Source organism: Mauremys mutica, chromosome 14 (assembly GCF_020497125.1).
Source record: "Mauremys mutica isolate MM-2020 ecotype Southern chromosome 14, ASM2049712v1, whole genome shotgun sequence".
NCBI lineage: Eukaryota > Metazoa > Chordata > Testudines > Geoemydidae > Mauremys > Mauremys mutica.
In genome coordinates, this window is record NC_059085.1 from 13,797,124 (window position 1) to 13,816,322 (window position 19,199).

The following is a 19,199-nucleotide window of genomic DNA, read 5'->3' on the forward strand; positions in this document are numbered from 1 at the left end:
CTGTTTTAATTAGAGATCCAGAACTATCCATTGATGAATCTCTATTATGTTCAGCTGTAGTCCAGTTTAAAAGTCTTATCTCACCCATCTTTATTTGTTCCCAGCTCATCCGGGCAGTAGAGAATCAGCTCTGCAGCATTCCTTTCCCACTCCTTGTACTTCTGATCCACATGCAAGCAGAGAAGATGGTGGTCAGTGTCAAAGGGACCCAAAGATGTGGCAGCAGCCGCCACTACAGTTATCACTGCCACCTGAGCAAAGTCCCCATCATAGCCAATTTCAAAGCACACAGTTTGAACAAACATTAACAGGTGAGATTCCAAAGAAAAGTTTGGTCCAAAAACCAGAAGCTACTGGCAATGTGGTATAGTAATATTTTACTTTGGCACACTTTCGCCAGTGTTTCCGATAAAAACTGTACTTTGGCTATATTCTTGTGTATTTACTGGTAATTAGTGTAATTCCTCTGAAGCTGGTACTTACCATTGTAAGAAACAGGATACTGGACTAGATGGATCATGGGTCTGCTCCAGTGTGGTAATTCCTGTGTTTACTAAAAGCTCAGACTTTGGCCTTCAAAGCCAACTTTTGTTCAGAATAGGCACATTGTTCAGAAGTGGGCTTTCACTGGAAAGGGATCTAAAGAAAAACCTCACAAAATATAGCAAGTTTTATGGTGAAATAGGCCCGCTGAGTTTATAACAAATGGGGAAAAAAATCTATTGTATGTGGTTTAACCTTTCATTGCGACAATTTCAAACATCTCCAGCAAGGTAGTTCTTGGGGATGCAAAAGGTTAGTTGGAAAAAGACTTCCCTTCCACCTCACCACTTTCTTTGGGCAAGACCCAAAAAAGGCCTCAATCTTCCTACTGAGCAGATATGGATAAGGCTGACTTTTGGTCTGTGAAAGCTGCCTCTTTTTTCCATAATGAAAAAGTTTGTAAAAACAATTTTGTTCCTTTTTATTCAAGGTCCTTGCTGCAAAGGCAACTGCTGCCAGATCCTAGCCTGTGGGCGACAGACTATCTTGAGCTGCATGACAGAAGGGCGCCTCAACCACATTCTTGATGTCCTTCGCTCCCAGCAAGTGTTGTCTAAAATGGACTATGAAATGATCACCTCTTTCCCCACCCTGACCAGCCGCGCTCGTGCTTTGTTGGACACTTGCCTCTGCCTTGGCGAGGGGGCAGCTCAGATTGTAGTGACTGTGCTCTCAACTAGCAAATGTAGCCCTCTGGCACGAGGCAGCCACATCACAGACAGCTCTGCTAAATTAAATAGACGACTGCAGTGACTTAAGTTATTTTCCATGGCATATTTCATGGATCGGTGCACTGATAACTTGGAATGACATTAATTCATGTTCATTTCTCATTACCCACTGACTAAAAAGTCTGTTCCTTTTCCTATTGCTCAGTGACTTTAGTCCTCTAAGAGTTCAAGACAACCATTGCCTGCAGAAATAACAGAGCCTGGTAATATATATTCCAACTTGGACCTCTGAGTTGGTAGGATTATGGGAGTATGCCAGAGTCTAGTTCAAGTCACATGTCACTTATTATTTCCTGGTTTCTTGATGGAGGTAAATTGGTTGTGACTTATTGGTGGATGGTTGAGAGGAAGACTGATGCTAAGCTCTTCCATGTCTGAAAGGCACTTAAGGATGGGCTGCTGCCTAGGAAGGAAGAAAGAAGCTGATTTTGCCAACAGCCAAGCAAGCTGTCACAGTGAAAGTGAAAAGCATTAAGGAATAACTTTTCAGGATCGCTTCAAATGAGCCTCTGAAATTTAACATCTTGCAAACTGAATCATTTTTTAAATTTTTCTTGCACAAATGCTCATTTGTCCTTGTAAACTGGTACACTTACATTTAGCAGGTGCAAATTCAGAGACTCTTTTGAAATAAAATGGCCATAAACAGGTTAAAGTTACCTGGATACAGCATGTTAATGTCGTTCAGTTTATGAATGATACAGGCATACAACGTGAAGTTAAGCTGTGAGATAAGAGGTGCCAAACTGGCCACTTTGGAAGGACATTGAACTGTAAATAAAGATACGAACATCAAATATTATCTTAGTTAAAACAAAAATGAAGTGTGCAAGGTGCCTCCATTAGAAAGCACAGTGGGATGCCTGCACTAGTCATGGCACTGGATAAGCCCAAGAACATTATCATTACAAGATGTATAGATATTTCAGATGCCAAGCTACATTGTTCTGTTTCGCTACATTGCAATTGTTCTTTTAATTTCCAAGATGTTCAATTAATCCTGTGGTTTGATGTGTTGGAATCTTAAATGCAAGAGTGGAGTGTTTTAAAGCATATTTATACAAGGGATTATTTATTCCACATGATATAATTTGAAACCACTAGCTTTAGAAGTTTTAAAATCAACATTTTAGAAAATTCAGTCAAACTGTGTTAAGGCTGCTTTGTGACTAAAAATGGCTAAAATTTAAAGCAGTGTCAAAGTGTGTTAGAAATGTCATTTTTTACTTTATTAAGGGGGCAACTTTCTAGCTCCTAGAAGTTTAATGTTTCATGCTGCATTTTAAATGAGAGACTTCTGTTTCTCCAACAGACCACAGAACAGCTTTTGGTACAACATAGGGCTCTTGTCACTGGTCAAAAAGGGAACGAGTCCCTCCACCGTATTCCTTCCTTCTGTGGAAGGAAGCACAATTGTCAAGACTTAAATATCTGGTATCAGGAATCATTCCATTCAACTGTTATACTGGAGTTTTTAAACTTCTATATAACATTGATGGGACAGTAGACAACTCTAGTTTATGATATATTTTGAAATGAGTGCCTGATTTTAATGCATAACTTAGTCTTTGTCCACCCATATCCTCCATCAGTCTCTGAAAGATTTCAGTTTTGCACAAAACTTTCACTTCTGTTTACTTCCATGCAGTTACAGAGAACCTCAGCAACCCATACTAACAACGTATTTTCTGTAAGTTACGTGAAATCCATTATACAAATATCTATTAATATAATAGATTTACTTCCTAAGTGGTCTTTTAAATGTTTAGCATCCTCCAAAATAAAGCAGACCAAGTGGATAGAAATAAATAGTCAGAAAATAATACAGATTCATCTTTAAAAAATGTAGTCTTTATGCATCTGCTGAAAATCTGAACCCCAGAGATGCAATGTGGGAGAAACTAGGTAAGCAGTAATAGTGACCAAGAGACCTGTAAGTGACAGTAGTGGACAGCTAATTGCATATGAATTTGTAGAGCCCTGCATGGATATAAAATTTGTATCCGCATGCAATCCACAAGAATGATCCGCGGATATGGATTTCCATGGATATAAAGCGGATACCTGAGTATTTGAAGAGCAATATGAATTTGGAATGTGATATAGCAAGACAAAGGGCTAGTGCATTTTGGGACTGAGTACACAGATTTCATGTAATGGAGTATGACTGTTGTAGTCCCTTCTATATGATTTTGGCATGACCACAACTGGATTATTATATTAAGCTCTGGGCATCCAATTAATGGACAGATGTGGCCTGGAGTCCAGACAAGAGCTACTGACATTAAAGAGATTGATGTGAGGACTGAGGGAGAAGAGGAAAATAATTGTTCACAGGTACCTGAAGGATGTAAATACTAAACACCAAGATGGAAAAGGGATTATCAGGTACAAGAGGGTATTTTGACAGATATGGCAATTTCCTGCAATATCCTTGGCATTCCTTAGTGTATTACGTTTATGTATTATTGCAAGCCAAGATAGTATGTAACCTCTCTGTGGGGAAGATGTGGTAGATGTGAGACCTGGAAGTTCCAAAGACTATATTCAAAATGTGCTGGTCATGTATGGACTTCTGGGACAATAAATGTTAAGTGGGGAAATTCCTAGGGAGAGGTTAATGCAAATTCCCCAACTCTGGTTATGCAATACCCCAGCCTTTGGAAGCTACCCCTGGAGGAGAAGGTCATTGTCTGTTGATTATTTGTTACAGAAGGCTGGGGTCAAAGGTCTGAGCTGCATAACGAACAGCTGATATACCCAGCCTTCGTTCTGGTTCTGGCTCTAAGACAGGTCCATGCAGAAAACCCATGTTGAGGGTTTTGAACAACTGAAATCTACCAGAGCCCTAAGTTGGAATTGAGGGTGACCTCTGGTAAGCTTTTTAGTGTGCATGTAGGTTTTGTTATTATTTTAATCTGTTTTCTCTGTTTCTGAACAAGCACATTTATTCTTAAGGTAAAAAGAGCCATATGGTACCTTATAATTGCTGGCAATACACTGTTCATAGCCCTCAGAGAGAAAGCAAAGCACAGGTGCTGGTGTTTTTAGGCAGTCTGGCTTGTTGGGGATATCAGTGTAAGCAAGGAAGCTTGCTTAAAGTCTCCAGTACAGAGGGAATGAGATACGAGTCTCCACCCAAAAGAGGTGACTGCTGGGAGTCAGAAATCTTTAAATGCGTGCTCTTGAGGGAACACAGGTACAGTTACACCTCTACCCCGATATAACGTGACCTGATATAACACCAATTCAGATATAACCCAGTAAAGCAGCGGGGAGCCCCAGGCCCTTTAAAGCACCGCCCGAGCCCCGCTGCTTTACCGCGTTATATCCGAATTCATGTGGAGCCATGGGCCCTTTAAATCCCCGCCCGGAGCGGCTCCGGCAGCCAGGCTCGGGCAGGGATTTAAAGGGCCAGAGGCTCTGGCCACTGCGGGGTGCCCCAGGCCCTTTAAAACACCACCCGAGCCCTGCTGCCGGAGCTCCGGCGGTGATTTAAAGGGTCCAGGGCTCCCCGCAGCAGCTGGAGTACCGGGCCTTTTAAATCAACGCCGGGGAAGCTGGTCCAGTCCAGCACGGCGTACCAGCAAGACCGTACCCAATATAACGCAGTCTCACCTATAAGGCAGTGAGATGTTTTGGCTCCCAAGGACCGTGTTATATTGGGGTACAGGTGTACTTTGAAACTGGCATATGATGGCAGCATCTGTGGGATCTATGACAGCGTGAATTGCCAAAGTGCCAACAGTAGTGAAAGCAAGTATCATAGAAGGAAAAAGCACAGAGAAAAGTCTCAGTCTTTTCAGGAAGGGAACAGCAAAAAGAGAGATGGGGAAAATGAGTTATAAACAGCTGAGGAGTCAGCTAGTCAGTGTGGAGGAATATACTCCAGGCTGCCTGGAAAGAGCCATTTAAAATCATCAAACAACTCAATGAGGTGAACTATGGTGGTGGAGCCACCTAATTGCTCACATTGGCACCCAATATCATGTGAACGTGACAAAACCTTTTTATGACCGTGTCACAAGATCCTTTCGCTGATAGGGGCACCTCCTCCTGGCTGCTCTGGGGATTAGCTCCTTCCAGGAACTGCACCCTCCTCTGGCAGTCTCTCCATCCTTGGTCCGCTCTCTCTCTCAGGCCCCCTTTTCTCCAGGAGCTGCAGCTTCCTCTTCACAACCTGTCCCTCCTGCCAGCTCACTGTGGTCCTCCCAGTCCAGGGTATCAAAGTCTTCCAAGGCAACTGTCCCAGGCAGTCTACTCTGCTCCGTGTCACTTCCTCTGTGGCTGATAGGGGAACCTGGGCCCGCCCCCTACTCTGGGTTCCCTATCCCATACCTTGCTGCTTTTCCCCTGAGCCCAAACTTCTTCCTCCCAGGGAGCAACTGTAGGCTATCTATCTCTATAGCCCCAAACACACTTCCCTTCCCCCAGAGAGCAACTGCAGACTACTACTCTGCAGCCCCCTCTACTGCCAATTTCCTGTCTTTGTACATCCAGCCCAGCTATTCCTCCTCAGCTGGGCTCCCTCACTCAAGTCAAGGGATTACTTAGCCAGCTGATTCCCCTCAGCTCTGGCCTGTTGGATTAATCAATCCCCTCCTCAATTTGCACTAGCACTTTCAGGGCAAGTGTGCAGTAAACACCCCATAACAGACAGAGAAAATATGGCCCTGGCCATTTGCAGCACTAGGAGGAGAAGGGAGAGGATCCCCTCATAGATCTGGCAGCAGAAACAGGGACCAGCTGCTGGCTGAACTTCATAGCCTTCTTTGATCACTTAACCCGAACACCACAAGCAGAGATCAAGGGGGTGTTGCAGGCTTATCAACAGGAATTTTCCAGTAAGCCTGGATGCACTTCACTTGTTGTCCACTGGGTGGAGATGAGAGCCAAGGCTTCAATCAAAAGTGAGAAAGCAGCCCAGAGCATGGAGGAAAAAAATCACTAGCACGCTGGAATGGTGGGTGAGCCAACAGTCAAGTAATCCATGTGCCTTCCCTGCTGTTCTGGTACCTAAGAAGGATGGTGAAGGGTATGCTTATGTTCATTTTGGATAAAATGTGATTTGCAGGGTGCTTATGCATAGGGAAGCATGCTGTGGTTCACCACCCTCGGAACATTCTAGAGAAGGCCGGGGGCATGGGGGCGAGCTCTGCATGTGGAATGGAGAACTATGACCATGTGATAAACAAATCCATATATGGAAAGGTTAACTCTTATTGGTTAGAGGTTCATGTTATGTAAGTGCCATGTGCTATAAAAAAGCAGGGGAGGGGCTCCTTGCTGGAGGGACTCTGCCTGATTTTTGGTACCAGGGGCTCTCCCTTTGTACATATTGAATAAAGCCTTGTTGAACTGAATCGAATCGCATCAAATTGAATCGCATCACATCGAATCGAAGTCCCTTGATTTCTGCCCAGCATCGGACTCATTGGGAACCACAAAATCCCAACAATGGGTCAATTAGATTGTGTGTGGATTACACAAAGCTGAATACTATCATTGTGTCTAACACAGGGGTGGGCAAACTTTTTGGGCCGAGGGCCACATCTGGGTGGGGAAATTGTATGCAGGGCCGGGGCGGGGGTTGGGGTGCAGGAGGGAGTATGGGATGTGGGAGGGGGTGTGGTGTGCTGGAAGGGGCTCAGGGCAAGGGATTGGGGCACAGGAGGGGTGCAGGGCATATGAGGGAGCTTGGAAGGGGGTTGGTGTGCAGGAGGGGTGCTGAGTGCGAGAGGGGGCTCAGGCCAGGGGGTTGGGGTGCAGGAGGGGTGGGAGGTGCAGGCAGAGGGCTTAGGCCAGGGAGTTGGGGGGCAGGGTGCAGGAGGGGTTCGGGCTCCGGCCCGTGCCACTTACCTAAAGCGGCTCTGGGGTGGCAGCGGTGCACACTCCCTGCATGCCTGCCCTGGCCCCACGCTGCGCCGTTCCGGAAACGCTGTGGCCCCTGGGGGAAGGGGGGGTGGAGGGCTCCGCATGCGCTGCCCTTGCCGCGCCTCCAGGTACCTCCCCCAAAGCTCCCATTGGCCATGGTTCCCCGTTCCCAACCAATGGGAGTTGCGGGAGGCAGTGCCTGGCGGCAAGAGCAATACATGGAGCCCTCTGCCCCCCCGCCCCTGGGGGGCTGCAGAGAAGTTGTGCCGGCCGCTTCTGAGACCGGTGTGGGGCCTGCAGCACCACGGGGGGCAATCCCACGGGCCGGATCCAAAGCCCTGAGGGGCCGGATCCGGCCCGTGGGCCGTGGTTTGCCCACCCCTGGTCTAACACATACACCATGCCTAGAACAGATGAAACACTATACAAATTGAGAGGGGCCCAATTCCTGACCACAATTGATCTCACTGAAGATTATTGGCAGATGCTTTCGGACTCAACTGCTAGGCTCAAATAGGAATTTACCACCCCCATAGGGCTCTTTTGAGTTCTTGGTCCTCAAGGGGGCTCTGGCTACCATCTAGCAGCTGGTAGACTGGATACTGGATATGATGGAGGAGTTTGCCCTGGTATATATAGATGATATTTCTATTTTCAGTCAGACTTGGGAAGAGCACATAAGGAGAGTGCTTCACAACATTCAGGCAGCAAGCCTGACTGTAAAGGTGGAAAAATGCAAGATGGAGATGGCAAAAGTGGCCTATCTTGGCCATAGGGTGGGGGTTGCTCTGTCCAGGAAATAAGTCAATGGATTTCCCTAGGATGCCAGTCAAACCACTCTAGTTATACCCACTTCTTCAGGGGAGAGATGTGACAGATATTACAGCTTCCTGCAATATCATTGGACTTCTTATTATATTAAGTTTAGGTATTATTGTAGATCGGAGGGGAAAATACAGGTGCAGTTACCATGAAACTGTGACGAGTATCACTAGTAATAAAATGCAGCACACTTTTCTCTGTGACAAACTGAGGAAATTTCTGGATTCAAAGACTCCTGATTCGATTATTCTTGGGATGAGTTCCTCACTTTGATAGTAATGGGAGCAGGAGTGGGCCTTGGTTACCCATCCAAATTCTGTGCTGTTCATACTGGGCCCTACAATTTTAAATATTCTTGACAGAATGTGCATTTATGCAGCCATTGGGCATTCACTACCACCCTTATGTCAGTGTATTTCAACTGAAGTAAAGAGACACACCAGCATAAAACTGGTAACAGAATGGAGAATCAACCTCACTATTCCCTTTGTTATAAATTAAGTTAAATATTAATTTAACTGTATATCCTGTATGCAGGAAGATGGACACTCTGAAGAGCAGCTGTATAAAACTAGCAACTTCTTAGTCAACAGATCAGCTCCGAGTTTTATATCATACCATAGTACACAAAGATACATTTTTTCCCAAAGCAGCTACACATTATCACATTGTTATCAAACCTTGAACAGACATCTTTCTTTCAGAAAAAAAAACATTTCATGCTGTTGCAGGCAACTCATCTGCCATTATCATAGCTGTTGAATGTGAGAACAAGCTAGGAAGGGTTGAAACTACATGGAATTTCATTGCACGTTATCTAAGTGACACCGGTATTTTAACATAGATATACTAATTGAAGAGAGAGGTAATTTAATCAGGGCCAGGATGTTTGTAGAAGTGTATGAATTGGTATAGCAAACTTCTTTAGTGTCTCATGCACAAGGGAACTCCTTTGCCATCATCTGCCTCCTGGCTGATGTGCATAACATGTGACTTTGCATCCTTCAATTTTCCTTATGGAAGCAAACTTCTTATAGAATAGGGCAGAGAACACACCAGGTGCAACTAGGCAAGGCATCAAGTAGATACTTTCAAGATAAAATATTTACATATACTTCAAAAAAGCCATTGTTATCGTAGACCCAACAAGCCTAGTTTATGTGGGACCAAGTTATACTCTGTCAAAACACATTAGCTTGGAGCGTCACAGGATCTAAGTTATTGTAGAATTTGGCTCAATTCAAGTATTAACAGACCCACACATTAAGCTTTTGAAGAGAGAATATAAGAGTCACACTCAGATTGAAAAGATCATTTGTTTTCAAGCAACTACCCACTGCCCCTTCAGTACCAATTTACCATTTTAAAATACATAAATGGTATATGCAAGTGAGGTTTGGTGCTCAGGTTTGCTGCAACTTGTCTGTGAAACTGCTAGTACCAAATAGGTTAGGAACCCGAGGTTTATTGTGTTTTGGAATTAGCTGTACAAAAATTACCCAAACAAAAGTATGTTGATTGAAACAAACATTCTAGCTGATTTTTAGAGGTGAGCTAACAACCAAGGAAAATATTACATTTTTTACACAAATTCTGCAGAAAGCCCAGAAATGAACAGACAGGGGATTCAGCCATTTCCCCACTGTCTAATCCTTCTTTACATGCTATCATCTCAACCAAAGCAAGTTAATAGGTGATTAGGAAATCACATTTTGAAATTTCCAGTACACTATAACTAACATATCTCACCTCCAAAAATTGATAGTTAAAAATATGTCACACTCTGACACAGAGCAGTATCATCCTACAATCACGTCTCATACCACCAATCAAACAGATCAATCATGTCATTTCCATTCATAACATTATTCTACTCATAAATCCTCGGACCATATGTGATAATTCATAGGAGTTTGTTGTTGGGTTGCTGTTGTGTCTGGCCCTTTTTTTTATTTTTATTTTTTTGGGAGGGAGGAAGCTATGGTTGGGGTTGACAAATCAAGTTTCTCTTGATAATATAGCGTCAGCCTCATTATGGTCAGGTTACTGCTTCTCCATAATATGTAACCTAACTAGGGTTGCCAAATTTCTCCTCACACAAAACCAAACACCCTTGCCTCACCCCTACCCTGCCCCTCCTCTGAGGCCCTGCCCCTTCTCCGAGGTCCTGCCCCCTCTCTCTGTTGCTCGCTCTCCCCACCCTCACTCACTCGCTCATTTGCACCAGGCTGGCTCAGGGGGCTGGGGTGCGAGAGGAGGTGAGGGCTCCGGCTAGGGGGGTGTGCTCTGGGTTGGGGCCAGAAATGAGGAGTTCAGGATATGTGAGGGGGCTCTGGGCTGAGGCAGTGGGCTGGGATTCAGGAGGGGGTGAGGGCTCTGGCTTGTGGTGCGTGCTCTGGGGTGGGCCCAGGGATGAGGGGTTTAGGGTGCAGGAGCAGGCTCCATGCTGGGGGTGAAACTGAGGGGTTCACAGTATGGGAGTGGGCTCTGGGCTGAGGTGGGGGTTGGAAGCTTTGGGCTGGGAGTGTGGGTTGTGGGGTGGGGCCAGAAATGAAAAATTCAGGGTGCGGGAGGGGGCTCTGGGCTGAGACTTGGCGTGCAGGCTCTGGTGTGGGGCCAGAGATGAGAGATTTGGGGTGCAGGAGGGTGCTCCAGGCTGGTATCAAGGGGTTCAGAGGGCAGGAGGAGGATCAGGGCTTGGGCAGAGGTTTGGGGTACAGGAGGGGGTGCAGGCTCCAGGTGGTACCTCAAGCAGCTCCCAGAAGCAGTGTCATGTCTCCCCTCCAGCTCCTACGTGGAGGCACGGCCAGACAGCTCTGCATGCTGCCCCGTCCACAGGCGCTGCCCCCGCAGGTCCCATTGGCCGCAGTTCCCGGCCAATCAAATCTGGTGAGGATGTGTGTAAGCATTAGCAGGATTGGGAGTGTTAGACTGTAATCTCTTTGAGGCAGAGACCTTCTCTGCTGGATTGTCTGTAAAGATTTAGCATACTGGATTACTATTATTCAATAATGTGTATAGCGCTACAGAGCTATTAGTTACATTCTCCTTCAATTAAGTCTTATTATCTTGTCCTTATGTTCCTTTATTTATTTTTTCCACATTATCAAACAGTGATATCGGTGCTCAGGTAGCCTCAGTATTACTTCATCTTTCCTCTTTATCAGAGGAAGTAGCTCCTTGCCTGGTAATGCACTCATTTTGCTTAGCATGTGGTTGGGTGGACAGGGGCCAAGTTAAACAAGTCTCCTAGAATGTGAAGGTCAATCCATCATAAATTAAGCTAGCTGTCAGGCCTGCAAGGCAAACAGTTAATGAGTTATCAGTGTTATATTAAAGTTAGTGTAACTAGCCAAGTACATTTACTGTCTAGTTAAGTTTGGTATGTGTTATTATTAAGAAAAGATTCCTGCCAGTCCAAGCCTTTTCCTTTGTGAGATCCCAACATGACAAAAATGGTGGGGGAGAGATCAGCTTCAGATGGTTGACCTCCAACCCTTGTCCCAACATGAAAGGTGGGGTTGGGAATGGTGTCTAGTGGTGAATTGTTTCCTACCTTTTGGTCACACACCCTAAAATATGTCAGATCAGAGTTTGAAGAGCTATGGGGAGCCATACAGCCATTTGCTTTGCTGAGATTTCAGGTAGGCCCTGCCTAATGGACAAAAATAAGAGATTAAATGAAATGGTGGCTAGTTATTTACATGAATAAAAACCTGTTCACTCTGAGAAACCTGAGGCCTGAGGTGTTCTAAGGAGCACTCATTTTCAACATTTCCTCCGTCTTTTCTCCATAGGGCTTATGATTGCAAAGATAAACATTCTACAGCACAGCCAAGTTGATTATGAACTAATACAATTCTGTTGCACTCAAAGGATAGGTATATCTATACTGTACTCAGAGGTGTGACTGCAGCACATGTTGACACACCGGAGTTAGCTTTGATTTAACTAACTCAAATAACAACAGCAATGAAGCAAGGACAGCACAGGTGGCAGCATGGGCTAGTCACTCAGAAACATACACAGAGTTCCAGGTGAGAAAGGAGAACATTGCACCCTGCATTTAGTTGGAGTGTGCTAGTTCAGAACTGGGAGTATCATTGCTCAGTTGGTAGCAACCATCTTTTCCTTCATATCTACTATAATTTCTGCTTGGTTCTATGACTCAGTCTAATCGAAACCAAGTTAAATCTTGTTCTCTCCAACAGAAACAGATTCTCCCTCCTCTCTCAACAGAAGGTGAGATCTCCCACCCTGCTGCATGCCAAGTGTGGTCTCCTCCCCTGGGTTCACCCACTTCACACTTCAGCTAATTCTGCTTGGACAACCTAGTTTTTGCTTGCCCTGGGCTTCTGATACAATGCCCTTATGCTGATTCCCAGCCAAAGGCATGGTTCAAGATCCAATAGCAGAGAAAATGGACTAATGGATGATCAACAGTTTCCAGCAGCAGGGAGGAAGGGCAGTTTGGGGTTCTACAGTGCACGAAGTCCAAAGTTGCAAACTTCCTTTAGCCTTCGCATTTTCCATTTAGTCCAAAGAATTTAGCCAGGATTACAGTAACTCCTCGCTTAACGTTGTAGATATGTTCCTGAAAAATGTGACTTTAAGTGAAATGATGTTAAGCAAATCCAATCTCCCCATAAGGATTAATATAAATGGGGTGGGGGAGGTTAGGTTCCAGGGAAATTTTTTTCACCAGACAAAAGACTCTCTCTCTCTCTATATATATATATATATATACACACACACAGTATAAGTTTTAAACAATGTAATACTGTACACAGCAATGATGATTATGAAGCTTGGTTGAGGTGGTGAAGTCAGAGGGTGGATGAGGGTGGGATATTTCCTAGGGAATGCATTACTGCTAAATAATGAAATAGCACTCAGATGAGCCCTCAGGGGTTAACACATTGTTGTTCATATAGCCTCACATTCTACAAGGCAGCACAAATGGAGGGAGGGGAGACTGCATGGCAGACAGAGACAGACACACACACCCTGTTTGTGAGCAAAAGAGAGATGCGTATTGCCCCTTTAAGTATGCTGACCTACTCTAAGTACATTGCCTTTTTAAGTAGATCAGCAAGTTGAGAGAGCAGTTGCAGCCAGCAAGCTCCCTCTGTCCTGAGTCCTGTCATGTCCCTGCTCTATGGAGATGGGGTAAGTGGGGTGCAGGAGCAGGGGGGTGGGGGACACCCTTACATTAGCTCCCCTCTCCCCCCGCCCCACAGAGCAAGCAGGAGGCTCCTGGGAGCAACTCCAAGGCAGAGGACAGGAGCAGCACATGGTAGTGGGGGGAGGGACAGCTGAACTGCCAGCAATTGATAGCCTGTCGAGTGGCTGCCGCACAGGGAACTTAGGGGATCGGGGAGCTAATGGGGGCTGCCGGTCCATCGTGATTCCAAGCCCCCACCACCTAGCTCCAAGGGCTGCTCTTTCTGCAAGCAGTGGACAAAACAGGCGGCTGCCAAACAACATTATAAGGGAGCATTGCACAACTTTAAACGAGCATGTTCTCTAATTGATCAGCAACATAACAATGAAACAACATTAACTGGGACACTTTAAGTGAGGAGTTACTGCAATTTACTCAAGAGTTAATATAGCATTAAGGTAAAGAAGTTAAGTGTTCAACAGTCTGGAAACTCCAGAAAAAAACCAGAATGTTAGGCCTCATGCAAAGGTCAATTCATTGTAATAGTTACTTCTAACAATTTATCTTTTGTCAACTCTGCATAGGTAGAAACATTTTTCCTTGTTCTTCAAGGAATAACAGTGTACACTCTAAATGTGTATTACTCTCAAACTGGAATCTGATTTATATTAGCTTATTTATATTAAGAACTTACTGTTGTTTGTTGTTTATTTTGTAATAAGGTGTGGAAAAGCTTTTTTTCATATATATATATATAGAGAGAGAGAGAGAGAGTGAACGTCTACTGTAGGTCTTGAAACAAAGAGTTCTAAGATGTTAGCACAGCCACACCAGCCTTCAAGAATGTCTTTTGAATAGTCCCTTACAATATGTGCTAATTGCTTATGCTAACCCAGGGGTAGGCAACCTATGGGACGCTTGCTGAAGGCGGCACGCAAGCTGATTTTCAGTGGCACTCACACTGCCTGGGTCCTGGCCAGCAATCCGGGGGACTCTGCATTTTAATTTAATTTTAAATGAAGCTTCTTAAACATTTTAAAAACCTTATTTACTTTACATACAACAATAGTTTAGTTATATATTATAGACTTCTAGAAAGAGACCTTCTAAAAACATTAAAATGTATGATTGGCACGCAAAACCTTAAATTACAGTGAATAAATGAAGACTTGGGACACCACTTCTGAAAGGTTGCCGACCCCTGTGTAAACATTCTATTCCACCTGGCATTTTGCTGTGAGTTCCTTTCCCAGACCTGAAGAAGAGCTCTATGAATATGTCTACACAGCAATGTAAGCCTAGGGTTAGTGGAACTCAAGTCAGCGGCCCTATGTCAGGGAACCCTTGAGAATCTACACTGTATTTTAACCATAGCTTGAGGATTTTCTGACCTGGGCTTGAACCTAGGGTTCTGCAGTGTATAGACCCAAGTCAAAGTAACCCTGTCCCCTGTAGCCCACGAAAGCTTATGCTCAAATAAATTTGTTAGTCTCCGACTCAGTACATGTTGTTCATTTTAAGAACATTTTCACTGCAGATTTGACAAACCGCAAAGAAGGTATCAATGTGAGATTTCTAAAGATAGCTACAGCACCTGACCCAAGGTTTAAGAATCTGAAGTTCCTTCCAAAATCTGAGAGGGATGAGGTGTGGAAAATGCTTTCAGAAGTCTTAAAAAGGCAACACTCCGATGTGGAAACTACAGAACCCGAAAAAAGAAAATCAACCTTCTGTTGGTGGCATCTGACTCAGATAATGAAAATAAACATGCATCGGTCCACACTGCTTTGGATTGTTATCAAGCAGAACCCCTCATCGGCATGGACACATGTCTCCTGGAATGGTGGTTGAAGCATGAAGGGACATGTGAATCTTGAGCGCATCTGGCACATAAATATCTTGTGACGCTGGCCAGAACAGTGCCATGAGAACGCAGTTCTCACTTTCAGGTGACACCGTAAACAAGAAGTGGGCAGCATTATCTCCTGCAAATGTAAACAAACTTGTTTGTCTGAGCTATTGGCTGAATAAGAAGTATGTCTGAGTAGACTTGCAGGCTCTAAAATTTTACATTATTTTTGAATGCAGTTTGTTTTGTACATAGTTCTACATTTGTAAGTTCAACTTTCATGATAAAAAGATTGCACTACAGTACTTGTATTAGGTGAATTGAAAAATACTATATTTTTTAATTTTTTTACAGTGCAAATATTTGTAAACAAAAATAAATATGAAGTGAGCACTGTACACTTTGCATTCTGTGTTGTAACTGAAATCAATATATTTGAAAATGTAGAAAACATAAAAAATATTTAAATAAATGGTATTCTATTATTTAAACGATAGGATACCATTACAGTAACCCCTCACTTAACGTCGTCCTGGTTAACATTGTTTTGTTATGTTGCTGATGAACTAGAAAACATGCTCGTTTAAAGTTGCGCAAATGCTCCCTTATAATGTTGTTTGGCAGCCGCCTGCTTTGTCCACTGCTCGCAGAAAGAGCAGCCTTTGGAGCTAGCTGGTGGTGGCTTGGAACCATGGTGGACCAGCAGCCCCTCTATCAGCTCCCCTAAGTTCCCTGTGTGGCAGCTGTCCAGCAGGCTATCAATTGTCTGGCAGTTCAGCTGTCCCTCCCCCTATGCTCTATGCTGCTCCTGCCCTCTGCCTTGGAGCTGCTCCCAGAGACTCCTGCTTGCTGTGCAGCAGAGGGGGGTGGGGGGAGAGAGGAACAGGAGTGCTAACGTCGGGGTGTCCCCCTCCCCTGCTCCTGTATCCCATCTCCACAGAGCGAGGGGGGGGGGGTAGAGGGGATACAACAGGGCTCAGGATGGAGGGAGCTTGCTGGCAGCAGCTGCTGTCTCAACTTGCTGATCTACTTAAAAAGGCCGTGTACTTATAGTGCGGTCAGCATACTTAAAGGGGCAATGAATGTCTCTCTCACACACAAGGTGTGTCTCTGTCTCTCCCTATCTCTCTCAAACACACACACGCATATATATATATATATATATATATATAGTCGTCTGGTGAAAAAAATTTCCCTGGAACCTAAGCCCCGCATTTATTCATTCTTATGGGGAAATTGGATTTGCTTAACATCATTTCGCTTAGAGTAGCATTTTTCAGGAATATAACTACAACGTTAAGCGAGGAAATACTGTATTTAAATATTTAATCACGATTAAGTTTTTTAATCACATGATTAATCACAATTAAGTTTTTAATCACTTGATAGCCCTAGTTAAAAGTAAATTCAGGTCTGCAGGTGCCCCAAACTCCTCTGTCAGTTTATCTGGATTTACAATCAGATGTATCTGTGTGTGGGGGGGGTTAAAGATACTTTCTCTTCACTGTTGCAGTGTCATGGAGCCACATGAACAAAATGAGAAACTGAGTATACAAGAATTGTTGTCAAATGCCAATAAAAAACAGAAATGTTTCTCCAAACTTCTTTAATTAGCTATTACTTGTATCTGTTAGGTAAGATCTCACACAGAAGTATGGTTATTAGGTTGACTGTGTCATTTTAATGCAAGTTTCACATGTAAGAAAAAGCAGACTTTAAGGGTAAAGAAAGATTTCAACATAGAGAAGTTGTCTGAAAAAACAAGCATATACTCCTGCCTCATCCCACCCAGTCTGGATGACATGAATCCTAAAACAAATTCAAACACGGATCTTTGCAGCACTGGATAAAGCCCTTTTCACCAAAGAAATGGCAACTCTATTCTGAACCTTAGCACTATAGCTGAAGCAGGAAACCTTGTTTATTTAGGTTTAGATTAAATGAAAGATGTCAGAAGAGCAAACATTTGGACACTGAGCTGTAAGTAAATGAAACATAAGCACCTGTGACTTTTTCTTGACAAATCTAGGCCAAGATTTGATAATTTGCCATTTAATTTTCTGTATGTAATACAGAATGTAGTTATTTGTTTGAACTGCTCAGCTTTAATAATGAACTATTGTAATTCAGCGGGAGGAATAGTCTTGGCTATCCTCCTTCATGTGTTAAGATGGAATCTCTCTGGTAATTGTAGCTAATTCTTTGTCTGGTTTTAAGACAAAAGAAAATGAATTTTCAGTGCTGGTAAAAGGTAGCTGATTGGCAGTCCTGGAGGCCAAAGTCCATTAATACAAATCGGGCACCAGAAATGTAAACTCTCATTCTTGCTCAGCCCATTACCTACAATTATGACCTGGGAGGGAGGGGAGCTTAATCTTCCCATATATTTTTCTGAGATTACACCTCACCTACCTTCTCTTTCTAATACCTTGGGATCAACACAGCTACAACAGTTCTTAGAATGTGACAGTGTCAACTGATTGCACTGACTAGTACCAATTATGCCAGCTGTGGAGGTGATGCTCACAGGAATTGGTCTTAATTTGTGACTTTTGAGTAGCTTGGCCACATGAGATGAAATCTTTTTGTTTTGCCTTTGGCTGAGTTTGCTAGATCTCATAGGTACTGAATTTAGCTGCATGACAACTACAACAACTGTAGAGCTGTAACTACATTGGCAAAGTAAACAAAACAGAGAAAAGTGTCGGGGGATAGCCGTATTCGTCTGTATCCACAAAAACAACGAGGACTCCGGTGGCACCTTAAAGACTAACAGATTTATTTAGGCATAAGCTTTCATGGGTAAAAAAACCACTTCTTCAAATGCATGGAGTGAAAATTACAGATGCAGGCATTATATACTGACACATGAAGAGAAGGGAGTTACCTAACAAGTGGAGAACCAGTGCTGACAGGGCCAGTTCAATCAGGGTGGATATAGTCCATTCCCAATAATTGATGAGGAGGTGTCAATGCCAGGAGAGAGAAAGTTGCTTCTGTAGTGAGCCAGCCACTCCCAGTCCCTATTCAAGCCCAAATTAATGGTGTTAAATTTGCAAATGAATTTTAGTTCTGCAGTTTCTTTTTGAAGTCTGTTTTTAAAGTTTTTTTGTTCAAGTATGGCTACTTTTAAATCTGTTATAGAATGACCAGGGAGATTGAAGTGTTCTCCTACTGGCTTTTGTAGTTACTATTCCTGTTGTTCAATTTGTGTCCATTTATTCTTTTACGTAGAGACTGTCCAGTTTGGCCAATGTACATGGCAGAGGTGCATTGCTGGCACATGATGGCGTATATCACATTGGTAGCTGTGCAGGTGAATGAGTCCCTGATGGTGTGGCTGATGTGGTTGGGTCCTCTGATGGTGTCGCTAGAGTAGATATGGGGACAGAGTAGGCAACAACGTTTGTTACAGGGATTGGTTCCTAGATTAGAGTTTCTGTGGTATGGTGTGTAGTTGCTGGTGAGTATCTGCTTCAGGTTGGGGAAAACAGAGAAAATCATCACCAGTGTAGGACTGTCTAACTTGAATCCAAAGAGGGAGAGGTTCCCCACTGTTCCAAAAGCACTTCAGTAACAGCCAAACACTAAAAGGAAGACCATGATAGTTTGGGCTTTTAAGAGCACAGCTCCTGATCTTACAAAGTAAGCCAGTGGCACCCCAAACTTTGCAGGATTCTAACCACGAAGGCTGTTATACTGGATCACTCTGATGGCCCATCCAGACTATTTTCCTGCTTCCAGTGGTGGCCATTAAGTTTCAAGAGAAGGTCAAGGTTCCCCAGTTATGCTATATGTAAGGGGCTGTGGCTAGGGTGACCAGATGTCCCAATTTTATAGGGACAGTCCGATTTTTGGGTCTTTTTCTTATATAGGCTCCTATTACCCCCCACCCCGTCCCAATTTTTCACTTTTACTGTCTGCTCACCCTGTTGCCCCCTTACTAACATTCAGTGGGGGTGTTTTGGTTGGCTAGCTCCCAGAACTGAAAGGGGAAGGGTCGATGGGAAATCAGGACCCTGAGACTGACAGTCCCCAGGAACAATGGGGAGAGGCCAATGCTCCAGGTCAGCCTGGTTGACAGAGCGGACAGGCTAATCAGGGAGTCAGGAGGCCTGGGGGGGCCGTCCTGTCCTCCATGTGAGTTGGAATTGCCTGGGTCAGAAAGAGTGGGGCCAAGCTAAGGAGAAAGCAGGGGCCCAAGCTGAGCTGGGGA

The 19,199-nt window shown here is 44.1% G+C and overlaps 1 protein-coding gene across 4 annotated transcripts in view; it reads left to right on the forward strand.

Moving 5' to 3' along the window:
* Window positions 1–4,511, forward strand: part of LOC123349579 (receptor-interacting serine/threonine-protein kinase 2-like) — a 35,488-nt gene extending 30,977 nt beyond the window's left edge. For 3 of the 4 annotated variants that reach the window (XM_044987757.1, XM_044987758.1, XM_044987759.1), the window contains 2 exons: window positions 105–311; window positions 974–4,511. In XM_044987757.1, the coding sequence (XP_044843692.1) occupies window positions 105–311; window positions 974–1,296 (530 nt within the window). In that variant the 3' untranslated portion in view covers window positions 1,297–4,511. The remainder of the gene's footprint in view (window positions 1–104; window positions 312–973) is intronic. The other variant, XM_044987760.1, reaches the window with a different exon arrangement.
* Window positions 4,512–19,199: the final 14,688 nt, after the last annotated feature.